This window comes from Mya arenaria, chromosome 11 (genome assembly GCF_026914265.1).
Source record: "Mya arenaria isolate MELC-2E11 chromosome 11, ASM2691426v1".
Classification (NCBI taxonomy): domain Eukaryota; kingdom Metazoa; phylum Mollusca; class Bivalvia; order Myida; family Myidae; genus Mya; species Mya arenaria.
The window spans coordinates 12,987,093-13,010,075 of NC_069132.1; the positions used below are offsets into that span (position 1 = coordinate 12,987,093).

Here is a 22,983-nt window from a genome sequence, read left to right on the forward strand (position 1 = left end):
AGTCAGCAGAAATCAGTTCCGAATTCATAATTTTTCATTAATTTCTTTTATAAGATCAGTTTTATTAAAAATAATTGATTCTTACCATACAATAAAAAATAATATGTGTATAAGTTAAAGATGAAAGGTGAATTTGATTATTTTTTAAAAGTTCGTGTAGGCGGCTACATTCATGCTGAGTTGGCAAAAAATACTCTTACACATGTGTGACCCACACACACAATCACACACACACACACACACTGACTTAGTCCAAGTCTTCAACTGCAAGTATGTTAAAACTCTTCCGTCTGAAAGTTTTCATTCTGATTCTTTTAATATGACCATTTGTTTAATTTTGTGATAAAAAAACAACATTCTGTAATCTAAATATATATTATTTTTATCGTCAAGTTATATGTCTTTCAAATATAGATTATAGTCTGAAATAACAGACATTAAAAACGGATTCTTCTATTCCCTAAAGGAAGGATTTGCCTTATTAAAAAAATTGTATAAAATATGTCCGTGTTCAGTTATTTGGACTTTGGATATTTAAACTAAAATGAGGTACATGTACATTGTGCAACAGCTTTCGATGATTGCTTTGAACTTTTATTGTAATGGACGCTTTAAAGGGACTCACTCATGTTTTGGCACAAAAAATGAGTTTTCCAGGTTATGCATCTTAAAAAATATTATAAATATATTACTCTTTGACACAGAAATTGTAGAAAAAGGATTTGCCTTATTAAAAAATTGTAAAAAAATAAATCCGTGTTCAGTTATTTGGACTTTGGATATTTAAACTAAAATGAGGTACATGTACATTGTGCAACAGCTTTCGATGATTGCTTTTAACTTTTATTGTAATGGACGCTTTAAAGGGACTCTCATGTTTTGGCACAAAAAAATGAGCTTTCCAGGTTATGCATCAAAAAAATATTTATAAGTATATTACTCTATGACACGGAAATTGCAGAAAAAATACAATAAAAGTTGTGAAAAAAAATGGTTGCAGTGGGAAGCTTATCCACATGGTTGCAGTAACCAGTTGTAGTTGGACTAGTAACTTGGTGTGTTGTCGTCCTGCGAAACTAGATCACCTAGGTTTCGGGATACAAGCTCTTTTTCTCACTTTCATAAGAAAAAATATATTGCCCAATTGGTAAGATTCAGAATGGAAATTCTTGTCCAAATGGAAACTCTTTGTGATTTTAAAGATTTTTTATGCCCCCGAAGGTGGGCATATTAAAATCGCACCGTCCGTCCGTCCGGCTCTGTAACTTTCCCTTGTATTGACAGATTTTAAAATAACTTGCCACATGTGTTCCACATACCAAGACGACATGTGGCGTGCAAGACTCGTGTCCCTATCTCAAAGGTCAAGGTCACACTTAGTGTTTATTCACAATGGTGTGCTGCATATAAGGACATAGAGTATAGGTTGTCGTGTCCGGGCTGTAACTTTCTCTTGTATGGACAGATTTTAAAATAACTTGCCACATGTGTACCACATACCAAGACGACGTGTCGCGTGCAAGACCCGTGTCCCTACCTCAAAGGTCAAGGTCACACTTAGTGTTTATTCACAATGGAGTGCCATATAAGGACATAGAGTACAGGTTGTCGTGTCCGGGCTGTAACTTTCCCTTGTATGGACAGATTTTAAAATAACTTGCCACATGTGTTCCACATACCAAGACGACGTGTCGCGTGCATGACCCGTGTCCCTACCTCAAAGGTCAAGGTCACACTTCAGTGTTTATTCACAATGGAGTGCTGCATATAAGGACATAGTGTATAGGTTGTCGTGTCCGGGCTGTAACTTTCTTTGTATGGACAGATTTTAAAATAACTTGCCACATGTGTTCCACATACCAAGACGACGTGTCGCGTGCAAGACCCGTGTCCCTACCTCAAAGGTCAAGGTCACACTTAGTGTTTATTTACAATGGAGTGCTGCATATAAGGACATAGAGTATAGGTTGTCGTGTCAGGGCTGTAACTTTCCCTTGTATGGACAGATTTTAAAATAACTTGCCAAATGTGTTCCACATACCAAGACGTGTCGCGTGCAAGACTTGTGTCCCTACCTCAAAGGTCAAGGTCACACTTAGAGTTTATTTACAATGGAGTGCTGCATATAACGACATAGAGTATAGGTTGTCGTGTCCGGGCTGTAACTTTCCCTTGTATGGACAGATTTTAAAATAACTTGCCACATGTGTTCCACATACCAAGACGACGTGTCGCGTGCAAGACCTGTGTCCCTACCTCAAAGGTCAAGGTCACACTTAGTGTTTATTCACAATGGAGTGCTGCATATAAGCACATAGAGTATAGGTTGTCGTGTCCGGGCTGTAACTTTCTCTTGTATGGACAGATTTTAAAATAACTTGCCACATGTGTTCCACATACCAAGACGACGTGTCGCGTGCAAGACCCGTGTCCCTGCCTCAAAGGTCAAGGTCACACATAGTGTTTATTCACAATGGAGTGCTGCATATAAGGACATAGAGTATAGGTTGTCGTGTCCGGGCTGTAACTTTCCCTTGTATGGAGAGATTTTAAAAAAACTTGACACATGTGTTCCACATACCAAGACGACGTGTCGCGTGCAAGACCCGTGTCCCTACCTCAAAGGTCAAGGTCACACTTAGTGTTTATTCACAATGGAGTGCTGTTATAAGGACATAGAGTATAGGTTGTCGTGTCAGGGCTGTTACTTTCCCTTGTATGGACAGATTTTAAAATCACTTGCTACATGTGTTCCACATACGAAGACAACGTGTCGCGTGCAAGACCCATGTCCCTACCTCTAAGGTGAAAGATACACTAAGTGTTTATTCACAAGGGAATTCTGAATATAAGGACATAACAGTGTAGGTTGTCAAGTATGGGTGGTATTTTTTTATGTTCAGAGGCAATTTAAAATAACTTGCCATATGTATTTGACACGTAAAGGCAAGATCAACTTTTCATGTACTGACCTTGTTCGTAGGTCAATGTCACATTCGGGGGCATTTGTCACATACTGTGACAGCTCTTGTTTTCTTTGTGGATGGGTCAAGATATCAGATTCACATCAATGATTTGCAATACAGTCATTTGAATGATATTATTTTTCTTTTATTTCTTTTCAGTAAACATGTTTACATCAGAGAAAGCATTGTTGGGGGAGATAGCAAATGAGTTATCCAGTTGTGGTTGTTGTTCGAGGTGTACCATGCGATACCTTGGTGACAAAGACATGCACACATACAGAGGCAACTACAAGGTCAGGAAAATCAGATATATGCTCACTATTAAGAAGCATTAACATAATTTGACTATTTGAAAGTATGGCTATTATGGTAAAAACTAAAAAAAAATGTCATTGATAACCCTTCAAAGGGCAACATATTATAATTGGACCGTCCGTCCATCTGTCTGTCCCTATGGTTTCCGATCAACTACTGAAGAATACCATGACACAGGAACCTCAAACTTTGAAGGCATGTTGGTAAAGGCCAGCAAATGAACCCTTTTGATTTTGAGATCAGTGGGTCAAAGGTCAAGGTTGTGGTGATCTAAAGCTGATAGTCTGTTTCCAATAAATAACTTAAGAACACTTAGTTGACATCCACTCTATCTTGCAGTGACTAAAGTTATAATTTCCATGTACATACTTTGATTTTTAAAATGTTTCAGGTCAATATTTCCAAACCTGATCGGGAGCTAAAGTTGGTCATCCAAAACATAAGTTACATACACAAGGCTAATTTTCAATACAGGCCCAAATACTAATGGCTATCTGTTCAACGAGGCCTTTGGGGGAATTTGTCATGTTCCTGTGACTGCTCTTGTTTTCTTCTGATATCTTACAACAGTCCTGGAAGTTTTTTACACAAATCATAAAATTTCTAAGAACATAGAATTAATTTGCAATTGCTTTTTAGAGTACTTGAGAAAAAGTTTGTTTGTATTGTAACTTATGATATATGAGCTGTGATGCCCAATTTTGGGTCCTGGGACATAATTTAAAAAAAAAAATCATAATTGCTAAAAGAATGCTCAAAATAATGAAATTTTAAATGTGCTATAATTACCAGAAAAAATTCTGGCTTTGAATAGAAAGGTATCAGCACAATTTAGTTGGACAAAATTCATACTGTCCTCTTCAAATGGCCAGATTTAAAAAAAAAAAATTAATATCATTAAACTATTATAGATATGATTAATTTGTCAAACTTTGCACTGTATGGTCATACTTGTAAACTCACATCTTTTTCAATTTTTGAAATATTATCCTTAAATTGTCACAGTTTCTTCATGAAACAACTGAATTGAAGTATCAAATTAGGCAAGAAAAGAAGACCCATGTCTGATGGCAGAAAAAGTGTGTTTCGCGGCTCATATAAGAAGGAAAGATATTTGAATGTTTTACTTTATGTCTTGTAAAAGGGGGAACAATGACATTAAATGAGCTTATTGTATAGTTTTGAAATATTGTCAGGAATTGTAAATTAATTTTTATTTTCTTGAAAATCAGGATATGGCTGAAATGGTGCAGGACATCAGAGGCAAATCTTCTGTCGAGCAGCCAGATATAGATAAAAATGGGAAAACAGTTGACACTAGTGAAACTACAAATAAATGTGACATAGACTCTCAGAAAAGTGTTTCCAATTCAACTAACACACCAATGGAGACAGATGACAGTTCTAACTGTAAAACTGACAGTGCTTTTGAGCTAAATGGTAATGGTGAAGACTGTGATACCGCAGATGGCAGTAAATCAAATACACAAAGCCACTCTTCAAATACCAGTTCTGCCTGTGTGATATGTCTAGGAATCCTGGAGCAGTTTGCAGAGGAGAAATTTCTCAATAAGGTAATGTAGGTTTGGACTCTAATTAACCAGTACCAAACAAAATTAATAAACTTAGAAAAATGTTTTAGCAATGATGCATAGATCTGCTTTGACTCTGCATAATATACCTATCTAACTTTGAACAATATTAGTGTTCTGCTTCAATCAATAACTTAACATGTAAATTTGTAATCATAATTTGTATTTAGATGAAAGAGGATATTGACCTGGAGGGTTTCAAGTACAAAGAGTACATGTGTTCCCTGATGGTTCCAGTGTGCATCATACTAAGGGAGGTAAGTGTAGTTAACAAGTCCAACAACTCTGGTACAAGTGTTCTCTGATGGTTCCAGTTTGCATCATAATAAGGGATTAAAGTTTAGTTAACAAGTTCAACAACTACCAGTACAAGTGTTCTCTGATGGTTCCAGTGTGCATCATACTGAGGGAGGTAAGTATAGTTAACGAGGACAACAACTACCGGTACACATGTTCTCTGATGGTTCCAGTGTGCATCATACTAAGGGAGTTAAGTATAGTTAACAAGTCCAACAACTACCGGTACAAGTGTTCTCAGATGGTTCCAGTGTGCATCATACTGAGGGAGGTAAGTATAGTTAATAAGTCCAACAACTACATCTATTCCCTAATGGTTCCTGTCTAGATCATACTCAGGGAGGTAAGTAAAGTAAACAACATATACTTGTATATTCATAAATTGTAAGTATGCATAAATCTTAATGCATATGCAAGCGCACCTCAAAATACTTATAACTATTCTAATTGTATCACTGTTTGTTTTAATCATTACATTTATTAAATTTAGTCTCGTTGTTGGATACCCCTAGTACTCTATTAAGATACCCGGGTACTCCATTAAGATACCCCTTTGGAACGATAAAAATAACTCTGGTGCATTGTTACATTACCCTGGAACACTTTTACGATACCCCTGGTACACTATTACGATACCCATGATACATTATTACGATACTCCTGGAACACTATTACGATACTCCTGGAACACTATTATGATACTCCTGGAACACTATTATGATACCCCTGGAACACTATTATGATACCCCTGGTACACTATTATGATACCCCTGGTACTGCATTAAGATACCCCTGGTACACTATTCGATACCCTGGAACTACATTAAGAGACCTCTGGTATACTATTTCCATACCCCTGGTACAGGATTACGATACTCCTGGTACTCCATTAAGATACCTCTGTTATACTATTATGATACCCCTGGAACACTATAACATTACTCCTGGTACTCCATTAAGATACCCCTGGAACACTATTATGATACCCATGGAACACTATTACATTACCTGGTACTCCATTAAGATACCCTATATTACCCCTATCCATTAAGATAACCCTTGAAGACTACTTTGATACCCCATAACCCTTGAACACTACTTTGATACCCCTGGTACACCATAACGTTATCCCTGGTACTCCATTAAGATACTCCAGGAACACTACTATGATACCCCTGGAACACTATAACGATACCCCTGGTACTCCATTAAGATACCCCTGGAATACTTTTATGTTACCCCTGGAACACTATAATGTTATCCCTTGTACACTATTATGATACCCCTGGAACAATATAACGATACCCCTGGTACTCCATTAAGATACCCCTGGAATACTTTTATGTTACCCCTGGAACACTATAATGTTATCCCTTGTACACTATTATGATACCCCTTGTACACTATTATGATACCCCTGGTACACTATTATGATACACCTGGTACACTATTACATTATCCCTTGTACAAGTTTATGATACCCCTGTTACACTATTATGATACCCCTGGAACTCCATTAAGATACACCTGTTACACTGATATGATACCCCTTGTACACTATTATGATACCCCTGGTACACTATTATGATACCCCTGGTACACTATTACATTATCCCTTGTACAAGTTTATGATACCCCTGTTACACTATTATGATACCTCTGGAACTCCATTAAGATACACCTGTTACACTGATATGATACCCCTGGTACACTAAATGATACCCTGGTACAACCCCTGGTACACTAAATGATACCCTGGTACACTGCTATGATACCCTGGTACACTGTTATGATACCCCTAGTTCACTATTACGTTTTCCCTGGTCCACTGTTATGATACCCCTGGTACACTGTTATGATACCCCTGGTACACTATTACGATACCCAGGTACACTATTTTGATACCCCTGGTACACAATTATGATACCCCTGGTACTCCATTAAGATATCCCTGTTACACTGTTGGGATACCCCTTTATTGAGTACTTTTGTTGTATGAATGGAATATGTACAGGGGTTGCAGACAATGATTGTGAGAAAGAATATTTATGCATTTTTGTTTATTTTCAGCGTGCAATATTGCTGCATTTGAAAGAGAAGTTTAGGTGAGTAAAAGAGTTTTATGCTTTTTATAAACACTAGTAAATTATTGACTGTATTTTTCTGTAGTGATAGTCAAAATTTTATTTCATGTTTGTTATCACTATTTAAATTGATAATAATCTATATGTATAATATGATTATTTTGTTATTGTGCACTGGCTATGATTTTCCCAGGACAGTTTATGGTGATAAGACAGACATGGACATAGCCCCCATTAAGGATGTATGGAAGTGGAGGAACGGTCCTCTCCTCACTGATCTGCTAGGCGCTCCTTTCAGTCCAAAGGTATGAACTATGGAAAGGTCTGCATTCTGGACTTATCGTGTAAAATTTGTTATCCCCCGCCAAACCGAAGGTGGGGGATTTTGTTTTGTCATTGTGTGTCTGTCCACCACACTTTTTTTTACCATATCTTGATCGGGATTAGTCAGAATATATTCAAACTTTGTTAAAATGTTCCTTTTTATGGAATCTCAACTGCTTGTGAAAGTGAGTCACATGGGTCAAAAACTAGGTCACTAGGTGAAATCTAAGAAAAATCTTTTTGAAAACACTGAGACATTATATTTGGTCCTATATTCATGAAACTTCAGAATGTTTTCCTTGATGAACTCTTGGAAAAAATTGAAACTAGGTCATGTGGTATCAAAAAATAGGTCATATCTTGGAAATGTATTGTCTGGAACCCTATCATTGGACCCATACCTTGGTAGGGATTGGTTAGATTATGTTAAAACTTGGTTAGATTTTTCCCCTTTATCAAGTCTCAACAACTTGTAAAAGTGGGTCTCATGGGGTCAAAAACTACAAGGTCAATTTTTACAAAAAAATCTTTGAAACATACTAGAGGCATTATATTCATCCACTATTTTTTAAACTTAATCAGAATGTTTCTCCTTGATGAACTGTTGGGCAATTTTAAAACTGGGTCAGATGTGATAAAAAAATTAGGTCACTAGGTCAATCTTAGTTATTTTTTGTCTGGAACCATATCATGTTAGTCAGTCAGATTATGTTCAAACTTGGACAGAATGTTTCCCTTGATGAAATCATTCTACATTTTAAAAATGGGTAACATTGGTAAAAAACTAGGTCATTAGGTCAAGTTTTGGAAACATACTAGAGGCATTATATCTGATCCAATATTTATCAGAATGTAATCCTTGATGAAATCAATGACAAGTTTGAAACTGGGTCATATGAGGTCAAAAATTAGGTCACTAGGTCAAATATAATTGCTACACTATTTTCAATATTCTCTTTTTTCAACCCAACTCATATCTCATATTCAATGTTCATAAGAGTCCATCACTCTGAAGCCGTATTGCATGTTTTGGTTGTAATATTTCACCAACATGTCATTTTCATGCCATCTACTTTGCCTTATCTGGGTGGTAATATCATTCCAAGGAATTTGCATGTTTATCAAATGTTTTGGGTTATTTTACGTTTCACTCCCAAGATTGAGAAAAAAGGTATGTCAAGACAATCACTACTAAGGTTTGTGCTTTCATTTTCTTATTCCAACTTTGTCAAAATGAGTTGTTTTTTTCACATTTATGTTTGTCACTTGTGTTCACTATTGTTTATTTCAGAGCATGTTTGATATCACAATGACATTTGACTACACGGAGTCAAACAAGGAGTGCACTTTTCTGTAAGTGATTCTTTAAACTTAATTCTAAAACCTTTGTAATAAGAGTTTCATCCGCACAAGTAATTCATTTTAACAAGGCAGGCAAATTCAAAATCATTTCTTTCAATTTCCTCAACTTTTCATGATTTTAAATAGTAAGTTGTAAATAAGAGAGTTTGTAAATTTATCTTTTAATTAATTGTTAAAGTTATATTTTATTCATGGGCACAACACTATTAAAATATATTCTACCTTTAGCCGATAAGCCTCTATCTGTTACAGCCTGAGTTCCAGCTGCAGTGAGATGTTTGTGAAGCGCAAACATGACAGGCGCTTCCGTAAGAAGCTGGCCCAGTCCCTCTACACACGAGCCAATGTTGGCAAGGCCTTAGACAAACTCTCAGATGACGAGTTCAGGAAGTATGTGTTGTCTTCTGATTGTTTGGTTACAATCGTTACTCAGATCGGTAGAACTGTTTTAAGTAAATTATTTTCAGTCATCAAGTCTTACAATATTTTTACTTTACTCCGATGTGTAATGATAGAATAAAACACCATTATGTTTTAATACTCAATTTTAATGTGCCATGATCTCACTTTAAAAGACATCATCATAGACGTTGGCATATACAGTTATTCGTTTCTATGGTTATGTTTTACTGTCTTTTGAAAGTGTCAGATGACTATGATTAAGATTCGTTCTATTGACAGGAGCTACCAGTGTCCTCCACTTGCGCCCAAAGCAGCGATCTCCTGTGATATCAAGTGCCAGAATGAAAATGTGTTTGTTGCAGGTATTTATGTATGGTTAAATTGTAAACAGCATTAAAATTGTTATCGTGATGTGTCTAGTAAATTGATCTCTCTGAAGGATCAAAAAAATGTTTTTGAAATAACTTTTTTAACAGTTTTATTGTTCTAAAGTATATACATTTAAAACAGTTTAATTATAGTTTAGTTTCATGTATTAGTTTACTATTAATGTAGAAGGGAGGAATAATTGGATTATGACTGCTGAAAGGAAATTATTTTGCAGGTCGTTACAACAAGTACAGTCGTGAGTTAAGCCAGACCCCGTGGTTGATAGACGGTGTTCGGCGATCCGAGTCTTCTGTGGAGGAGCTGCTTTGTGGACCAATCAACAAGCACTTCAGGCCAGATGGTAATATGGAACCAAGGCTACCTATACTGTAGATCACACAGAGAAATTGAAGAATTTACATTTTTAGCTTACCTTAATGCTCATGGGCGAGATATTGTGACAGGTTGGTTATCCATCATCCATCGTATGTCATTAACAATTCATTCAAATGACATCATTTTATACTGCTTGGTAAAATTTCACCATACATCACAGGAATGATCATTGGTATAAACTCTTTTAAAAGTCTTTAAATTGATATTTTCAATTCAGTTTCAATAAATGGTTACCAAGACTTTTCAAAATTGGCTTGCCAGGGGTTAATTTGTTTTACTTATATAAGAAAAGCTTTAAAATCTTTTTCCAAAAATGCAAAGCCCAGGGCAAAGTTATTTGGCATGTTGTATGGTAAAGTGGTCTTCTTCACAGATTGTTCAGATCATGCCCCGGGGGTCAAAATTGTAACCTGGGGATCACTTTTTTTATACTGACAAATGAAAAAAGGAAAACCTTTAAAAATCTTCTTCACCAAACAACAAGGCTTAGGGTGGTTGAGATATTTGGTGTATTCTACCAAGATTGTTCAAATCATGTCCCTGGGGTCAAAATTGGCCCCACCTGAAGGTCACTTGTTTTACATTCAATTATATCACTTAAGGTGGCAACTGCTTAGCATCCACAAATTTTGTTTGCAACAATCCATTTTTCTGAGCAACCTTTGACTTCCATAGCAGCAATTCGCTTTCTAAGTGACCGCTGTTTGTCTTGGCAACCCATGACTTCCATGGCAGTAGCTTGTTTCCTAAGTTTCTTCAGGTGCTCAGGCAGTTGAGCAATATATGGCCATGTTGGCCCTTTAGTTTGTTAAATTTGAGTCCTGATATTTGAAGTCTAATTTTATGACAGTATTTTATGTATTTTAAACATCAGTTTGATGCAGACATACAGATTATATATTTAAAAAAAATAATTGTTTAAATATCCCCTCTCAATATTGTTACAGAACAGAAGTTTTCATCCTCAGGCCGTGAAGACGTGGATGTGCGAATGTTGGGAAATGGTGAGTACTGGTATATTGATTTGGTTAAGTAATATTCCCTATGAGCCAAGATGTTGATGAGCTTTGTCAACTGCTATCTGTACACAGAGACTGCATGTATTGAGTTTATGTCTGTGAGAGTGTCTTTACCACTCCACATTTATCCCCTGTTATTCCTGTGTTTGTCAGGTCGGCCGTTTGTGTTGGAGCTGATTAACCCTCGATGTCGAAACTTCTCCTCAGAACAAATGGCCAAGATGCAGCAGGTACTCTCTATCATTTTAACACCTTTTCCATCGCAAGGCATTTTTTAAAGCATGTCATGGCCCATGTATCTTCACTCATTGCCTAATAGGAAAATGTTCTGAAAGGCAAGCGTGATATATGTTTCTTACTTACAATTTATGAATTTGTTTTGCTATAAAGTATAACAAAGGCACAGATACCCGGTACTCATTCTCGAAACGTTTAGAATTTAATATAAAACTAATCAACACTGCACAACCATAATCTCTTATGCCTCTCTTACAACATATTATAATCGCAGCCTCCACAAATCATTTATAAATGATAAAAAATGATGATAAAAATGTTCTTAACTATTGCTTACAGGACATAAATACCTCAACTGAAGACATCAAATGCAGAGATCTTCAGATTGTACCCAAGTAAGGCTTTTTCTATGTAGACATTAAGTGAAACTTCTATTTCATAGTGGCAATATGTATGCACAACATTTCAGTATCAAATCATACACTTCTTGAAAAAATCACCAAGAAGAGAAATAGGCAACTTAAAAGTACTTGAACATTTAAAATCAGATGGTTCCTTTCTTACTCAAACTAAACTTAAGTAGTCTTTAGACATTTTTCCTTAATTGAAAGTTATTTCTATTTTTGTTTAACAAATTCACTGGTCATGGTTTGTTGTTTGCATTTGATCAGCAGGAACATATGTAAATTGCTATTGGTGTATTGCAGGGAGGAGACTGAAGTATTGAAACAGGGTGAAATAGACAAGGTGAAGTGGTACAGGGCCCTCTGCTGGTCTGAACAGCCTGTCTCCCAACAACATCTAGATACACTTAACAGCACCAAGGTAGGTGTCTCCTTTTTCTTCCCAATCCTGCCCCTACCTCAAAAAGAGAAGTGATACAAGACCTTCTGCTGGTCTAAACATCATCTTGACATGGTTAACAGAACCAAGTTAGGGGTATTTTTTCTCCACCCTTCCCTGCCTTTACCTCCCAAAGTGAAGTGTTACAGGTCCTTCTGCGGGTCTAAACATCATTTTGACACCCTTAATAGAACCAAGGTAGTCACCCCTTTCTTTTCTCAATCCCTGCCTTTACTCCTAAAGTGAAGTGTTACAGAACCCACTGCTGGTCTGAACATCATCTTGACATGGCTAACAGTCGAAGGTAGATGTCTTTTTCTCTACCCATCCCTGCCTTGACCTCCCAACGTGAAGTGTTACAGGTCCCTCTGCTGGTCTAAACACTCGATTGTTGTCAGCAAAACTGTAGTTTATCAGAATTTCTGTAAAGAGTTTCATCAGGTGTTTAGGCAACAAAACAATGTGAATAATAAGATTTCTTCTGGTGTCACCATTGTGGACCCTTTTATAGGTTCACACTCTGTCTGTCCATCAGGAAAAGCAGGATGCTGCAATACTACTAGAAGTATGCAAGTTGGTATGTTTATAGAGGGCCATTAGGGTGATCATGCACATCATTTAATGGCAACGACAATAGAGAAAATACCGCTTTTTAACTGGACGTTTGCATAACTCTAAAAGTATTTAAGCTACAGTAATGAAAGTAAGTATATGTATGAGGATAGGGAGCATTATGCATGTCCTTTTAAGTTCGTCTGATCTAAAAATGGTTGCTATTGCAATGAAAATAGTGAAAATACCACTTTTGAAACTAAATCTTGGACTCACACAAAAAGTATAAAACCACATTCCTGAAATTTGTTATGTGGTTAGAAGGAGATTATGAATGTCAATTTATTTTCATTGGGGGAGGGGGGGACAAAATGTGTGGTTTCTATGACAACAAAAAAAGCATGAATGTCTGTGTCTATGTGTAAAAATGGATATGTGATAACTGAGTATACAAGCTAGGTAATTAAAATTGTGTGCAGCTTGGGACCAAAAAGGAAACTATGCACATCATTTCAAAGAATTGTTACTATGGCAACAAGACCATAAATTTGTCATTGAAGGTATGCATTATGCATTATGTTTGACTGTTAATACTATAAATCTACAAACTTATAATGAGAAATTATGCATAGTGATTTATGTTTTTTCTCATCCTTTAGGAATTGAAGATATTGCAGAAGACACCAATACGCGTCCTACACAGGTTTGTTATACACAGTTTTCTTATTAGGACCTCTTCATCCAGTACACTGTTAAGCCCTTCAACATAACAAGTAAATCAGAAATCTTTGTCCAAATATACCATTCATATTTTTCAAATTGTAATGTAAACAAACTTTCGCTTGTGTTTTTTTGTCATTGTTATTTTCCCTTTACCTTTAAACCAATCTGTCTATCTAGGCTTAATTAGCAGAGATACCGGCTGCTTTCAAATTGTTTATCCCATATGATTTTAGCAAATGATTTTAGCCAATACTATCAAACTTTTCTTCCAAAAATGCAAAATATGTGTATACTATTGTGTAGTTTATGCAGTAATAAGTTTAATTACCTGCCATGGTTTGTTTGCAGACGGCCTCTAGCTACGCGAGACAAGCTCATTCACAGCATGTCAGCGACACGTGTGGATGACACACACTTTAGTGTAGACCTCTCCACCCAGGCTGGAACGTATCCTTACCCAACAAACATGAGGCAGAGGGTGGCAGTTTAAATATGCAACACTTTATGGTTTTATTATTTCTTTGTGAAAATTGATTGTTTACAAAACACATGTCAACTGATATATGCACAGACTCCCATCCAGTGTTTGTAGTCACCTTTGTAGTCCTCCACTATTGTATATCTTGTGCAAGCAAAATCTCAGTTTCCTGTTTTCATAACATGCAGTGGACTCAATATTTGGACAGGTCAGTGTTCATACTGCCATGATCAAATTCAGTAGATTGAGTTATTGTTAGTCATAATAGTGTAACACTAGTCTGACGTTTGAATCATTTTAAGACAAAGTCATACTGTTTCTGTACATAATGTCTAGCCTTTGTGACAAGCTAAATGGTCGGGCAAGATGTTTGCCTATTTCATTTTTTGATACACTTGCTTCAATGTATCTGTTATTTTTCATGCATGGATGCCTCATGACCCAATATTATTTAGCATCATTTGAATAATGTGCTGAAAATAAATGCCTAGAAATTTTATACCGCAAGCAGGCTTCTTTAACCTTCAAAGATTACAAAAAAATATCACATCCAATATCAGTTGAATTTAAGAACATAAATACAAATGAAGTTACAAAATGAAATGTGGTCACCAGGCATCATTACTAAACATTACCATCAATGGCATGACTAGCTTATTTGTGGGTCAAATACCATAATGCTTGGCCTTTGTAAACTCATGAAGTCAATATCCAAGTGTTAATAAATTTCAGTGTGACCATACAGTTCCAGATGATAAGTGGAATTTTTCCAGTTTCTTGTAATGCCAAATTAACAGATTTAGCTAGATGTATTTTCAAAAGATGTGAATTTTTGTTTCAAAATGATCACCAGTTTACAAAGCTTTTAGTTTTATATTGTCTCATTGTGAAACTTGTTAAATTTAAGATGAGTCATCCCAAAATAAAAACAAATATGGTTTGAATATGGTCTCTGCTGAGTAATTGCATATTTTTATTTAAGGAATGCATTGCATGGTTGATGTCATAATGGGGAATATGAACACAGTTTAGCTGGTTAAAGAATCCTTCGGACTCCACACACTTTAACCAGCCTAATGCACCGAAGGACTCCACGGGTACTTTAACCAGCCAAACTGCGTTCATATCCCTGATAATGACATCAACCACGCAATTCATTACTTATATTTACACCAATAGTTCATTATTAATTTCCGGAATTGTTAAAAAATACTTAATTTCATTTGGAAAAAAAAATTCTGTAAGTTTTTCTCACCCATTCTATAATTAAAACGACCCGATCGGTACCAGAAACAGTTTGTCATATGACGTCATAACAAAGTGGGAAAAACATAAACAACTGCATAGTTGATTTTTAACGTAATATTCAAAGGCTAGTGACAACAAATCATAAATCAACACTTTTCAACATGTCAATTTCAGTTTATCGTGGCCTGCTGACACATTTAAAACAAAAATAATATAAACAATTTTCAATGTACATGTATATTGATACGCGATCCAAGCATATCCGAAGATGTTTCGTTCATCATATGATAATCACAATTGCCAAAAGGCTGTTCATTTTAGGAATGGAAATTGAGGTGTAAATATTATACATGTATATTCAATCCTTGCTCCAATGACCCTTGACCTATACACAGCTACATCAAGGAGTTTGTGCACGGGGACCTGGGTCGCACGAGACCAAACCTTTCCATCATCCTTGGCATTGATGTTGATATACTGGACCTGGATGTAACGGTATCACTGCAGTTGTCCTCGGGGCTCATTTTGGAGTCAAAGAATGTTTACAGCTTAAGACTTTTAAGTTTTTAAAGAGATTAAAAAAAGTATTTGCTATTTGAAGGAATTCAAATGTTATCTTAGAAGTAGTGAAGTCAGTAAATATTTGAATGATTTTGATAAATTCTGGGACTTTTATTTTGTAGCATAATAGAGGTTCCTAGTTCAAAGTCCTAGTTCAAAGTTTATTGTTCATTAGACATTGATCTGTATTTCAAAATGTTTCATATTCCAAACCAATTACAAACTCACTGGGTAACTGACTTTCATGACTGATGGCTGTGAGAATTTTTCATTGAAGGAGATGGTCTATCAAATATTCATTTCTTTGTCCCTAAAGAATTTAAGTATTAGGGTTTGAAATAAATAACATGGCCATGTTCAGTATATACCTGGTGAAGTAAGGCATGAGATTAGTGTCATAAATTATTGCTGTTTACTTCACTAACCATGCATAACACATTACAGGCTATTGAACTTGATTGGCCAAAGGCAGTGGACCAGGACCGAGAACAAGAATTGCAAAAACCACAGACAGATACTTGAGGGGGAGAAAGGGCTGCATCTTAAGAGGTTCAGGCCAAAGAGAAAACCTCCTTTCATTATTATTTGTATTTGACTGTTAGTGTATATATTTCCTTGAAGGGAATAAGAAATGTTAAATAATTGCCAAATACAAGTAAATGTTGTTCATCATGAAATGTGTTACCATCAACTTATAAAGTATCATAAAAAATGTCTAACTTTGTTTCGACTCCATTGTATGATTTTATGGATTTTGAAAAATGCCATTTAAACTGACAAAAATCAGATTGGCCTACACTAGATGATACAGCACTGACCATGTCTTTGTCTGCTACAGTATTGCCATATAGAGACCAAGTTTCCATTCTTTTCTGGGACCAATTTCAAAGTATTGTGTTTTTAAGAAATAAGTCTTCTTTCTGACCCTCTGACATACATATATTCATCCAAAATATCAACCATTTCAAGTTCATATTATAACAGTTGAATGAAATGCAACAATATTACTCTAGATTTATATAACCGAGCATTGTCCATATATGTAAACCAGGCTTCTAAAATCGAATCTGCTTCCCCCAGTATTACAAAATACTCCTTAATCTCCATCTCCCTCCTGTTTCCACATACCACTCTGGTGTTATTCAAAATTTTTAATGTTTTTGAAAAGTGCACTGTTTTACATGACTGTATGTTTTATGTTGATGTCAACAATCCCCAATATTCTGAAAGAAACGAAATGATTGGGCCAACAATGTACAGCAGTTGTACCTCAGAAATAAATTATTTTATGTAAAGTTAATGCCTTCATTAGAGGTCATATAATAATAATAATAATAATAAAAATAATCAGAATGTATTTTTCTTACATGCAAGGTCATTCTCAGTTAAAATAAGACTTAAGTATTTTCTTCATATTGGAACCAGTTCTTAGATGGAGACGTACAATATTACGATTTGCATGTGCTGCATGGGTAATGTCCTATATGGACTGTATACTTAACATACTTTAAGCCATACCAAAATACACTCTGGGTAAAGAAAAACGCAACCAAATATTGTCATCTACGGTATCCATTATGTCTGATCAATTTATAATGTAAATATTTATATTATTAGTAAATCCTATGCATCGTTCGATGGCGTCATAACACCAAAGCGTTTCATGTGTCGCTATCCGTCAAATTGTGTCAAAATAAAAGAAATATACGTGCACCAATTACAGGGTGTAATAATCCGCTAATACAAAACTGCTTCTAACGAAAGCCATACACAAGTTACAGGTTTTTCATCGAAGTGTTCATTCATAATGAGGTCATGAGATATTGGTGGCTTATATACACGGAAACAGACAATATATGGAAGGTGACGATGAGAGCATGAGATATTAATGACTGTCAATAGACCTCTGAGCTTTGGAGCAACAAAAAAATGCACAATAATATAAGTAGATCATTATCGAATGGATATTTAGACTGGCGCATATGATTTTACACAATATGCAATATTGCATTTGAGGACAAACATTGCTTTAATTTGCTGAGATCCATTTTTAGCTCACCAGAGCACAAAGTGCTCAAGGTGAGCTATTATAATCGGTCTTTGTGAGACGTCCATCCATCAGTTAGTCAGTCTGTCCTTCCGTCTGTCCGTCAACAATTGCTTAAAAAACATCTCTAAAACTACCTGGCCAAAATCAATGAAAATTCACAGAAAGCTTCCTTGGGTGACCCTCTACAAAAATACAACAATGGGTCACGATTGATCAACAACAACTACAACAAAATGGCCAACTTCATGTTTTGCTTAAAAAACATCTCCTCTTAAACTACCAGTCCAAATTCAATGAAACTTTACATGAAGCTTCCTTGGGTAATCTTCTACAAAAATACAAGGGGTCACGATTGATCAACAACAACAAGTCAACAACAATCTGGCCAACTTCCTGTTTTGCTTTTAAAAACGTCTCCTCTGAAACTACCACTCCTAATTAGATGAATATTTACAGAAAGCTTCCTTGGGTGACCCTCTACAAAAATACAACAAGAGGTCATGATTGATCAACAACAACATCAACAAAATGGTCAACTTCCTGTTTTGCTTTAAAAACATTCTTCTTAAACTACCTGTCCAAATTCAATTAAACTTTACAGGAAGCTTCCTTGGGTGACCCTCTACAAAAATACAACAAGGGGTCACGATTGATCAACAACAACAGCAACAACAACAAAATGGCTGACTTCCTGTTTTGCTTTAAAACAACATTTCCTCTGAAACTACCACTCCAAATTCAATGAAACTTTACAGGAAGCTTCCTTGGGTGACCCTCTTCAAAATACAACAAGGGGTCACGATTGATGAACAACAACATCAACAAATGGCCAACTTCCTGTTTTGCTTTAAAAAACATCTCTGAAACTACCCGGCCAAATTCACTGAATCTTTACAGGAAGCTTCATTGCATGAGCCTCTACAATTATACAACAAGGCATTGAGATTGATCAACAACAACAACAAAATGGCCGACTTACTGTTTTGCTTTAAAAAAAATCTCTGAAACTACCGGGCCAAATTCAATGAAACTTTACCGGTAGCTTCATTGCATGACCCTTAACAAATATAAAACAAGGCATCGTCATCAGTAAAGATATGTTTAAATTGCAACATTTTTATTAATGCTTTATCACAAGAGTTTTTGGCCCTTGCTTATGTTAGCGTTTTAGGGCCATCATGGCCCTCTTGCTAAGCATTCCTTTTGTGTTTAATGAGCTTTAATGTAGTTGCAGATATAAAGTTTTCAAAACTAGACACTTATCCGCATTGGAGCGTTATATCAATATAAATAATTTAAGTTTACAGTCGCGTTACTGTTCGATAAACATGCATGCCACTCAGACTCACTCAATATGCAGTCATATCATGGATTAAAAACACCCATCCATGCATCAACTTTTCAGGATATTAAAGTTATTCAATTAAATTTTATTGTGTGCAAGTGACAGTTCTTAAAGGAAGTTTGACTTTCACGTCACTGAGCACGAGTGTGCATGTATCGAACCGAAACCAGCTAGTTTGAATCGGATCATAATATCTTGAGTTATGTAAGTACTTAGTAGTCACCATATCTTCGGACGCAAAATGGTGTGTATTATCGCTGTATCAAGACCATCGTTAAACCCAGGATGGTCTCCGCCCTAGCGACAGGCGCTGGTTTGCCACCAAAGCGCCCAAGACCGCCGACACTGGAGGATACAGCCCTGGCCATGACAGTCCGCGTCCACAACGCACGAGCGCCCAAGCACGTACACGCACTGCAGAATCCCGTACTCTACAGCCACCTTATTCCGTATTTCTAATCTCTTCAACGTCGTTTGAGTCAATAGCTTGGAAAAGACGGATTTCCGTGACTCGTTTTCTTCTTTTGAATATTGATCCTCAAGATTTTCTATTAGTTCATCGAGATCATATTCTATGGCGTGCACTTGGTTGACTGCATGGTGCAATTTTTCGGCAAGAGCTTTTGCTTTTGTCGTGTAGACGTTGAAAAAGTTGTTGAAAAACAGGTTCGATTTAAATTTGAGAGTTTGTAGCATTGCAGAAGGAACTTCAATGATCTGTGTTGATGTTGGTGAATTGTTTAGACCCACATGAGAGAAATTCCTGAAACAAAAAACAGCATTACTTTGTAATAATCTTATTCATACCATTTCAAGATTTATCAAGGTTTATGTGTCATCTATACCCTTGGTACATATTCCGCCATTTAGAGTATTCTTAATGATGTGAAAACAGGGGCAGTCGGGGATATTGGACTGTGTGCTTGTACAATGCTTTATGTGTACGCAAAACTATAGATGAACTCTTACTCCCAAATAAGATTTACCACAATTAATAAAGTTGTTTTAATATTCCAAAAAAGATTAATAAATGTCGAAAACAACATTCTTATGAAAGATACCGAGTTTAATTGAAAAGAAATGAGCATAAAACACGCTATTTCTACCTTATGAGACCACAGTAGTAGACCACAGTAAATCATTTAGCATTCACCAAGCATTTAATATTTTTTGCGCTTTCTGCTATTAAATACACAGTTACAATCTTGTTATCACTAATTAATATTTTGCATAAATGCATTATTTAGTATAAAGTAGTTCAAGGTTTATCACTAAAAATGTATGTTTGTTGAATAAATAAGAGTGTCACTTAAATCAAAGTTCTATCGCTCTCATAAATTTTCTTAAAAGTATAAAAAAAAAATTATGACGTGAATATTGACAAATCATTGCCAACTTTGGATAAATGCAGTGTAGCAAAAGTGCTAGAGTTATTTAGGGGAATAGGGTCAAACAGTTCTCACGAATTAGTCCGTCAACAGATAAACTTACTTCCTACATATATGCAAGGATAACTTTTGCCCTTTTACAAAGCTACACTCTCACAGATTGAACGTTTTTGTCAATAATTTATTATATTATATTTAAAACATCAATTTTTGAACTTCAATGTAAAATTCTGCGATCTAATGTTTTGTCAGCAGTCTTACATAACTGGTTTCCATGCATTTTCGCAAAAATTGGCTCTTTCCAAGAAAAATAAATAAATAAAAACGTCAAAACGTTCAATCTGTGAGAGGGAAGCTTTAAAAGATGATTTATTTTACTTTTCTGGAAAAATCGTTTTTGGGGAAATACTCTTCAACTTTAAAACCATCAGGGATCTAAAGAGCTCGTTTCCGATACTCAATGTTCAATTTTAATTAAGTCTTGCAAACATATATATATATATATATATTTGATTGCGCTTTATTGAAATGGCATAATATATTTTTCATAAACCATACAATAAATGAAATAAGAAGTGGCGCGCTGTTGCGCGTGACTCATCTTACATGGGGTGTGTAAGAAGGGGTTTTCCAGCACTGGTCACATGACCGGAAACACACGTCCGGTATGCAAGAATAGTGTTTAAGTGTGTTTAAAGCAATCGAAACTGTTGCTGATAAACATCCACTATTTTACTTATTTTGCTTTCGTATGAAATAATATATACGAGTACAAAGTTATTTCTTACAATGATCTCACTCAATAAACAGGCACTATTAAGTCCAGTCTATCTGTTGCTTTTACCGCTTTCGCTTTCGAAGGTAAAAAAGCATTCCAATCTCATATCAACATATGCGTAATTACCTAGCAACCATTTATATTTTAAACGTTTCAATAGTATCAATTTCAACTGTACAACACATTACTGTTATATATGTTATTACTGCTATATGAATGTTGTAAGGGCACATGGAGATGGCCCCGACCTCATGGTCCCTATCACGGGGCAACTATAAAAGGGTTCAAGGCCTCAAAAAGAAAAAAAATAGCGAAATGTGTATATTTCTTGTGATTCAAGATTTAGTTATTTGAGAAACTTGTATTTATTAAATATAAGCTGATTGTCACCTATGTTTGACGAAGTTTTCTTGTCCGACCGCGTACCTCGGCCGTTGGTCCGGAGCGCCGTTGCTTGACGCTGAAATCATGGCATAGAACAATGGAACTGCCTTCAGACAACAAGGCAACAGAGCATCTGTATAGTTTTCAGGAGAACGATGTATAGTTTAATAATTGAAATAGTAAACACCCGTTAAGTAAAAATAAGTATTCATTCGTTGAGTATAAATAAATATGAGGATTTCGTGTTAGGTTTAATAACTTCTTAACTGATTCTCCATTTCAAAACCGCTTTAATTACATGTAATTGTAAAGTATCAGTTATTCCTAGCGAGCGTCTCCTAGATAAGTTGTTACTTGGACATTTACTGGTAATATAAGCAAGACTCACCGTGAACAAGAAATGGAATACACACAATGATTCTATGAAATGTAATCCTAGTCATTTTCATATATTGCACGTTTTCTTACATATAATTTCCTTTTACTATTGTTAATTGTGAAACTAAATGTATTCCAGCAATGATTGTCAAAGCTGATCATTTGCTTTCAACATCTCAATTGCCCTAAGGATTCTACAACTTAGCTTTTTACTAAGCCACTTAGTATGTTTTCTCTCATCTTTAGGACTCACGCATCAGTTGAACCTATTTGTATCCAATGTTATCTGAATAATTTAAATAAAAATCGCTTCATTTTCTGTGGCATATGAAACCGTGTATTACCGTATTTCATTATAATTCGTTTTCACTTCACCAAACATTATGTGCATTCCTATTCGGAATTATTCACTTGCAACACAACCATTTTGAAATAAAAAATAAAATCTACAACATTATATTGAAAGTAGCAGTGTTCATCACCCGGAACTGCAAATAAGGCAAATAAAGTAGCAATGTGCATCCACCGAAACTGCCAATCGTGCATATAGGTACGTATAAAGTAGAACTTAATGTCCACTCGAGAGAAGTGGTTCGTTTTGTAACGTGTGCCGAGTGTACCGAGCGGCTGTACACTATTTTATCAAACTTGGCAGAACTCTTAGATAAATGACAAAAATGAAACAATATAATAATTTTCCTCACGGTTACCTAACCATTTGATGGTGTACAAATGATTTTGAATAAATAATCACAAAATAATTATAAAAGAAGTTTTGTGTAAGTAATTTTCCTTGTGTCTAAATGCCTATGATCGACTTCTTTACAATAAATTTCAAACTCTCTCAATCTACTGCTTTGCCGATGATCTCGGTGAATTATCAGAAAGCTTT

At 35.6% G+C, this 22,983-nt stretch overlaps 2 protein-coding genes across 3 annotated transcripts; one reads left to right on the forward strand and one right to left on the reverse strand.

Annotated features, from left to right (window-relative positions):
- The first annotated feature begins 161 nt into the window (after nucleotides 1-161).
- On the forward strand, nucleotides 162-18,081 carry LOC128209680 (tRNA pseudouridine synthase Pus10-like). Of its 2 annotated transcripts, XM_052913825.1 has the most exons (18): nucleotides 162-270; nucleotides 3,126-3,259; nucleotides 4,514-4,855; nucleotides 5,044-5,130; nucleotides 7,241-7,275; nucleotides 7,448-7,559; nucleotides 8,870-8,931; nucleotides 9,193-9,330; nucleotides 9,622-9,704; nucleotides 9,947-10,072; nucleotides 11,055-11,111; nucleotides 11,280-11,356; nucleotides 11,703-11,758; nucleotides 12,071-12,188; nucleotides 13,418-13,461; nucleotides 13,830-13,928; nucleotides 15,603-15,702; nucleotides 16,213-18,081. In XM_052913825.1, exons 2-18 carry the CDS (start codon nucleotides 3,131-3,133, stop codon nucleotides 16,288-16,290), a joined length of 1,743 nt encoding a protein of 580 aa, XP_052769785.1. In that variant the 5' UTR covers nucleotides 162-270; nucleotides 3,126-3,130; the 3' UTR covers nucleotides 16,291-18,081. The 2 variants fall into 2 exon arrangements, with proteins under 2 accessions (XP_052769785.1, XP_052769786.1); XM_052913826.1 differs by lacking the exon at nucleotides 5,044-5,130.
- An 823-nt stretch (nucleotides 18,082-18,904) lies between these two features.
- On the reverse strand, nucleotides 18,905-22,557 carry LOC128209681 (uncharacterized). Its single transcript, XM_052913827.1, has 3 exons — nucleotides 22,102-22,557; nucleotides 21,720-21,789; nucleotides 18,905-19,926 (listed from the first exon to the last, which is right to left on the reverse strand). The coding sequence occupies exons 1-3, from the start codon at nucleotides 22,160-22,162 to the stop codon at nucleotides 19,461-19,463; spliced, it is 597 nt and encodes a 198-aa protein (XP_052769787.1). The 5' UTR covers nucleotides 22,163-22,557; the 3' UTR covers nucleotides 18,905-19,460.
- Nucleotides 22,558-22,983: the final 426 nt, after the last annotated feature.

What these genes read in the sequence shown, in the direction of transcription:
- LOC128209681 (XM_052913827.1), bottom strand. Translation starts at nt 22,162, where the DNA reads ATGAAAATGACTAGGATTACATTTCATAGAATCATTGTGTGTATTCCA. An exon ending in TATTCCATTTCTTGTTCACG is followed by an intron (nt 21,790 to 22,101) that starts GTGAGTCTTGCT and finishes CCATGATTTCAG; the next exon opens with CGTCAAGCAACGGCGCTCCG. An exon ending in GAAAACTTCGTCAAACATAG is followed by an intron (nt 19,927 to 21,719) that starts GTGACAATCAGC and finishes TTTTTGTTTCAG; the next exon opens with GAATTTCTCTCATGTGGGTC.
- LOC128209680 (XM_052913825.1), top strand. Translation starts at nt 3,131, where the DNA reads ATGTTTACATCAGAGAAAGCATTGTTGGGGGAGATAGCAAATGAGTTA. An exon ending in GCGCTCCTTTCAGTCCAAAG is followed by an intron (nt 7,560 to 8,869) that starts GTATGAACTATG and finishes TGTTTATTTCAG; the next exon opens with AGCATGTTTGATATCACAAT. An exon ending in TGTGCGAATGTTGGGAAATG is followed by an intron (nt 11,112 to 11,279) that starts GTGAGTACTGGT and finishes TGTGTTTGTCAG; the next exon opens with GTCGGCCGTTTGTGTTGGAG.